This window comes from Oncorhynchus masou, chromosome 8 (assembly GCF_036934945.1).
Source record: "Oncorhynchus masou masou isolate Uvic2021 chromosome 8, UVic_Omas_1.1, whole genome shotgun sequence".
In the NCBI taxonomy this organism is placed as follows: domain Eukaryota; kingdom Metazoa; phylum Chordata; class Actinopteri; order Salmoniformes; family Salmonidae; genus Oncorhynchus; species Oncorhynchus masou.
In genome coordinates this window covers 7615355-7622854 of record NC_088219.1, presented here as the reverse complement: position 1 = coordinate 7622854, position 7500 = coordinate 7615355, and the positions used below count along the sequence as shown (strand labels likewise).

At 47.6% G+C, this 7500-nt stretch overlaps 1 protein-coding gene across 1 annotated transcript in view; it reads left to right on the top strand.

Moving 5' to 3' along the window:
• Positions 1-7500, top strand: part of nbeaa (neurobeachin a) — a gene marked incomplete at its 5' end in the record, with an annotated part of 215820 nt that overhangs the window by 45986 nt on the left and 162334 nt on the right. Inside the window, 3 exons of the mRNA XM_064971081.1 lie at positions 6516-6572; positions 6688-6828; positions 6899-7032. Of these exons, the coding sequence (XP_064827153.1) occupies positions 6516-6572; positions 6688-6828; positions 6899-7032 (332 nt within the window). The remainder of the gene's footprint in view (positions 1-6515; positions 6573-6687; positions 6829-6898; positions 7033-7500) is intronic.

The following is a 7500-nucleotide window of genomic DNA, read 5'->3' as shown; positions in this document are numbered from 1 at the left end:
ACACTGGGTATGTACATAGTCAATGGTAGGCTTCGAGGTGACTCCTATGGTAGGTACACCTATAGCTCATCTCTTGGCAGTAGTACTGTAGACTACTTTATCACTGACCTCAACCCAGAGTCTCTCAGAGCGTTCACAGTCAGCCCACTGACACCCCTATCAGACCACAGTAAAATCACAGTCAACTTGAACAGAGCAATACTCAATCATGAGGCATCAAAGCCAAAGGAACTGAATAATATTAAGAAATGCTATAGATGAAGTAGTGTAGAAACCTGTAGAAACCTACCAAAAAACTATTAGGCAACAACAAATTCAACCTTTCGAGACAATTTCCTGGACAAAATATGTCCCTGTAATAGTGAAGCTGTAAACTTGGCAGTAGAAATCCTAAACAGGATATTTGACCTCTCAGCTTCACTATCAAATAAAAAATAAATAAAGCAGACATCCTAAGAAAATGAACAACAATGATAAATGGTTTGATGAAGAATGCAAATTCCTAAGAAATAAATGGAGAAACGCATCCAACCAAAAACATAGAGACCCAGACAACCTGATTCTACACCTTCACTATGGTCAATCCATTCATGGCCACGACCGTGTGTGTGTGTGTGTGCGTTGCCTGTGTGTGTGTGTTGCCTGTGTGTGTGTGTGTGTGCCTGCGTGCTTGCATGCGTTCATTGCCTGTGTGTGTGTGTGCGTGCGTTGACTGTGTGTGTGTGTGTGTGTGTGCCTTGCCTGTGTGTGTGTGTGTCTGCGGGCTTGCGTGCGTGCATTGCCTGTGTGTGTGTGTGTGCATGCATTGCCTGTGTGTGTGTTCGTGCTTTGCCTGTGTGTGTGCGTTGCCTGTGTGTGTGTGTGTGTGTGTGTTGCTTGTGTGTGTGTGTGTGTGTGTCTGCGTTCATTGCCTGTGTGTGTGTGTGTGCGTGCGTTGCCTGTGTGTGTGTGTTGCCTGTGTGTGTGTGTGTGTGTCTACGTGCTTGCATGAGTGCATTGCCTGTGTGTGTGTATGCGTGCGTTGCCTGTGTGTGTGTGTGTGTGTGTGTGTGTGTGTGTGTGTGTGTGTGTGTGTGTGTGTGTGTGTGTGTGTGTGTGTGTGTGTGTGTGTGTGTGTGTGCGTGCGTGCGTGCGTGTGTGTGTGTCTGCGTGCTTGCATGCGTGCATTGCCTGTGTGTGTGTGTGCGTGCGTTGCCTGTGTGTGTGTGTGTGTGTGTGTTGCCTGTGTGTGTGTGTGTGTTAGTGTGTGTGTGTCTGCGTGCTTGCATGCGTGCATTTCCTGTGTGTGTGTGTGTGTGTGTGCGTGCGTGCGTTGCCTGTGTGTGTGTGTGTGTGCGTGTGTGTGCGCGTGTGTGCGCGTGTGTTGCCTGTGTGTGTGTGTGTGTGTGTGTGTGTGACCTAGCTGTCCTGCTGTTCTCCTTGCCGTAACCAATGGTGATTGATGATTGGAATGTTCTCATTCTGTCTTCCTGTGACCGAGTTCTACACACTCAGACAGGCTGAGAGACTGGGAGTCAGACATCATCCCAATGACTGGGAGTCAGACATCATCCCAATGACTGGGAGTCAGACATCATCCCAATGACTGGGAGTCAGACATCATCCCAATGACTGGGAGTCAGACATCATCCCAATGACTGGGAGTCAGACATCATCCCAATGACTGGGAGTCAGACATCATCCCAATGACTGGGAGTCAGACATCATCCCAATGACTGGGAGTCAGACATCATCCCAATGACTGGGAGTCAGACATCATCTCAATGACTGGGAGTCAGGCATCATCCCAAAGACTGGGAGTCGGACATCATCCCAATGACTGGGAGTCTGACATCATCCCAATGACTGGGAGTCAGACATCATCCCAAAGACTGGGAGTCAGACATCACCTCAATGACTGGGAGTCAGACATCATCCCAATGACTGGGAGTCAGACATCACCTCAATGACTGGGAGTCAGACATCACCTCAATGACTGGGAGTCAGACATCACCTCAATGACTGGGAGTCAGACATCATCCCAATGACTGGGAGTCAGACATCATCCCAATGACTGGGAGTCAGACATCACCTCAATGACTGGGAGTCAGACATCACCTCAATGACTGGGAGTCAGACATCATCCCAATGACTGGGAGTCAGACATCATCCCAATGACTGGGAGTCAGACATCACCTCAATGACTGGGAGTCAGACATTATCCCAATGACTGGGAGTCAGACATCATCCCAATGACTGGGAGTCAGACATCACCTCAATGACTGGGAGTCAGACATCATCCCAATGACTGGGAGTCAGACATCACCTCAATGACTGGGAGTCAGACATCACCTCAATGACTGGGAGTCAGACATCATCCCAATGACTGGGAGTCAGACATCATCCCAATGACTGGGAGTCAGACATCACCTCAATGACTGGGAGTCAGACATCATCCCAATGACTGGGAGTCAGACATCATCCCAATGACTGGGAGTCAGACATCATCCCAATGACTGGGAGTCAGACATCACCTCAATGACTGGGAGTCAGACATCACCTCAATGACTGGGAGTCAGACATCATCCCAATGACTGGGAGTCAGACATCATCCCAATGACTGGGAGTCAGACATCACCTCAATGACTGGGAGTCAGACATCATCCCAATGACTGGGAGTCAGACATCATCCCAATGACTGGGAGTCAGACATCATCCCAATGACTGGGAGTCAGACATCATCCCAATGACTGGGAGTCAGACATCACCTCAATGACTGGGAGTCAGACATCATCCCAATGACTGGGAGTCAGACATCATCCCAATGACTGGGAGTCAGACATCATCCCAATGACTAGGAGTCAGACATCATCCCAATGACTAGGAGTCAGACATCATCCCAATGACTGGGAGTCAGACATCATCCCAATGACTGGGAGTCAGACATCATCCCAATGACTGGGAGTCAGACATCATCCCAATGACTGGGAGTCAGACATCATCCCAATGACTGGGAGTCAGACGTTTACATTTACATTTACATTTAAGTCATTTAGCAGACGCTCTTATCCAGAGCGACTTACAAATTGGTGAATTTATCATCTCAATGACTGGGAGTCAGACATCATCTCAATGACTGGGAGTCAGACATCATCCCAATGACTGGGAGTCAGACATCATCCCAATGACTGGGAGTCAGACATCATCTCAATGACTGGGAGTCAGACATCATCCCAATGACTGGGAGTCAGACATCATCCCAATGACTGGGAGTCAGACATCACCTCAATGACTGGGAGTCAGACATCACCTCAATGACTGGGAGTCAGACATCATCCCAATGACTGGGAGTCAGACATCATCCCAATGACTAGGAGTCAGACATCATCCCAATGACTGGGAGTCAGACATCATCCCAATGACTGGGAGTCAGACATCATCCCAATGACTGGGAGTCAGACATCATCTCAATGACTGGGAGTCAGACATCATCCCAATGACTGGGAGTCAGACATCATCCCAATGACTGGGAGTCAGACATCATCCCAATGACTGGGAGTCAGACATCATCCCAATGACTGGGAGTCAGACATCACCTCAATGACTGGGAGTCAGACATCATCCCAATGACTGGGAGTCAGACATCATCCCAATGACTGGGAGTCAGACATCATCCCAATGACTGGGAGTCAGACATCATCCCAATGATTAGGAGTCAGACATCATCCCAATGACTAGGAGTCAGACATCATCCCAATGACTGGGAGTCAGACATCATCCCAATGACTGGGAGTCAGACATCATCCCAATGATTAGGAGTCAGACATCATCCCAATGACTAGGAGTCAGACATCATCCCAATGACTGGGAGTCAGACATCATCCCAATGACTGGGAGTCAGACATCATCCCAATGACTGGGAGTCAGACATCATCTCAATGACTGGGAGTCAGACATCATCACAATGACTGGGAGTCAGACATCATCCCAATGACTGGGAGTCAGACATCATCCCAATGACTGGGAGTCAGACATCATCCCAATGACTGGGAGTCAGACATCACCTCAATGACTGGGAGTCAGACATCATCCCAATGACTGGGAGTCAGACATCATCCCAATGACTGGGAGTCAGACATCATCCCAATGACTGGGAGTCAGACATCACCTCAATGACTGGGAGTCAGACATCATCCCAATGACTGGGAGTCAGACATCATCCCAATGACTGGGAGTCAGACATCATCCCAATGACTAGGAGTCAGACATCATCCCAATGACTGGGAGTCAGACATCATCCCAATGACTAGGAGTCAGACATCACCTCAGTGACTGGGAGTCAGACATCATCCCAATGATTGGGAGTCAGACATCATCCCAATGACTAGGAGTCAGACATCACCTCAGTGACTGGGAGTCAGACATCATCCCAATGACTGGGAGTCAGACATCATCCCAATGACTGGGAGTCAGACATCACCTCAGTGACTGGGAGTCAGACATCATCCCAATGACTGGGAGTCAGACATCATCCCAAAGACTGGGAGTCAGACATCATCCCAAAGACTGGGAGTCAGTCAGGCCTTTGTGAGAGGTGTAAGAGGCTTTAGACAGAGCTTATTCAAATAGTATGATACAACAAATTGATAGTCTACATTCATATGATAATATATTACAATAATACTGACTTTCATATGATAATATATTACAGTAAAACTGACTTGCATATGATAATATATTACAGTAATACTGCCATTCATATGATAAGATATTACAGTAACTGACTTTCATATGATAATATATTACAGTAATACTGCCATTCATATGATAATATATTACAGTAATACTGACTTTCATATGATAATATATTACAGTAATACTGCCATTCATATGATAATATATTACAGTAATACTGTCATTCATATGATAATATATTACAGTAATACTGCCATTCATATGATAAGATATTACAGTAACTGACTTTCATATGATGATATATTACAGTAATACTGCCATTCATATGATAATATATTACAGTAATACTGACTTTCATATGATAATATATTACAGTAATACTGCCATTCATATGATAATATATTACAGTAATACTGACTTTCATATGATAATATATTACAGTAATAATGCCATTCATATGATAATATATTACAGTAATACTGTCATTCATATGATAATATATTACAGTAATACTGCCATTCATATGATAATATATTACAGTAATACTGCCATTCATATGATAAGATATTACAGTAATACTGCCATTCATATGATAAGATATTACAGTAATACTGCCATTCATATGATAAGATATTACAGTAATACTGCCATTCATATGATAATATATTACAGTAATACTGACTTTCATATGATAATGTTGACTGTAGTCTGTCAGACCTGTCCAATTACTTAACATCTTCTACGGTAATATACCGTAATAGTTTAACCAGTTTACAGCCAAGAGCACTCCGATGGTTTCTAATTTAATTTAAAGAGATATCACGTCTTTAACCTTTATCTATAGTGGAGATATCATCTCTTCTTCCTGTATCTGCTCTAATTTAATCATATGCTCCTCCTCTTTTGTCCTGCCGTTGTTCGATGACTTTGCCATGCTGGGTGAATTTGGCGCGCACCCGAACACACACACACGCACACACACACACACGCGCGCACGCACACACACACACACACACACACACACACACACACACACACACACACACACACACACACACACACACACACACACACACACACACACACACACACACACACACACACACACACACACACACACACACACACACACACACACACACACACACACACACACACACACACACTCCATTCTATTTCACTTCCTTTCTGTCCCTGCTGTTTCTGGGAGGAATTTATAAGTGACTTGTGTTTTCTGTTTGTACTGGTGATGTCAGAGAGCTGAGGCCTTGAAGCTTAGAATGTCTTAGTTATACAACCTTGACTCAACTCTCTCTCTCTCTCCCTTCCTCCCCCTTTCCCCTCCATCTCCTCCCTGTCTCTCTCCCATCCACCCCCTCTCCCCTCCCTCCCCTCCCTGTCTCTCTCCCATCCACCCCCTTTCCCCTCCCTCTCCTCCCTGTCTCTCTCCCTTCCTCCCCCTCTCCCCTCCCTCCCCTCCCTGTCTCTCTCCCTTCCTCCCCCTCTCCCCTCCCTCCCCTCCCTGTCTCTCCCCTTCCTCCCCCTTTCCCCTCCCTCTCCCTCACCTCCCTTCCTCCCCCTTTTCCCTCCCTCTCCCTCATCTCCCTTCCTCCCCCTTTCCCCTCCCCCTCTCTCTCTGTCAACTTCCTCCCTCTCTATCTCCCTTCCCCTTCTTCCTCACACTCCTCTCTACCCTTGCTCTCTCCCTTTCCTCCTCCCTCCTTCCCCCTCTCTCTGCTCTGCTCTGCTCTCTCTCCGCTCTTTCCCCCTCTCTCCCTCTCCTGACCCCTCACCTTTCCACCCACCCCCACCCTCCTTCCTCTCTCTTCTCACTCCCGTAGAGCACCTTTAAGTTTAAGTCGGAGAGTGATATCCACCTGGCCGAGCACCATAAGCAGGTAGGCAGGTCATTGAGGAACCGTTTTACATACGGCATGTGGTTGCCTTACCTAGCTGTCATAGATAAGAGACGTCTTGTTAGACGACTGAAATGTATCATGTAATGTACTGCAGGTCCTGTATGATGGGAAGCAGGCCAGCTCCATCTCTTTCACCTACAACGCCAAGGCCACCGACGCGCAGCTCTGTCTGGAGTCATCGCCCAGAGAGAACGCATCCATCTTCGTTCACTCACCACACGCACTCATGCTGCAGGTTAGTGGTGTGTGTGTGTGTGTGTGTGTGTGTGTGTGTGTGTCCTAACAGTGTGTTCTCTCATTCCTAGGATGTGAAGGCCATAGTGACCCACTCCATCCACAGTGCCATCCATTCTATAGGAGGGATTCAGGTCCTCTTCCCTCTCTTTTCACAACTGGACTACAGACAACTCAACGACAGCTCTGTGGACACCAGCGTGTGGTGAGTAGGAGGGAGGGAGGAGAGAAGGAGAGAGGGGAGAGAAGGAGGGAGGGTGGAGAGAAGGAGAGAGGGGGGAGAGAAGGAGAGAGGGGGGAGAGAAGGAGAGAAGTAGAGAGGGTGGAGAGAAGGAGAGAAGTAGAGAGGGGGGAGAGAAGGAGAGAGGGGGGAGAGAAGGAGGGAGGGTGGAGAGAAGGAGGGAGGGTGGAGAGAAGGAGGGAGGGTGGAGAGAAGGAGAGAGGGGGGAGAGAAGGAGAGAGGGGGAGAGAAGGAGAGATGGGGGAGAGAAGGAGAGAAGTAGAGAGGGTGGAGAGAAGGATAGAGTGGGAAGAGAAGGAGAGAGGGGGGAGAGAAGGAGGGACGGTGGAGAGAAGGAGAGAGGGGGAGAGAAGGAGGGAGGGTGGAGAGAAGGAGAGAGGGGGAGAGAGGAGAGAGGGTGGAGAGAAGGAGAGAGGGGGAGAGAAGGAGAGA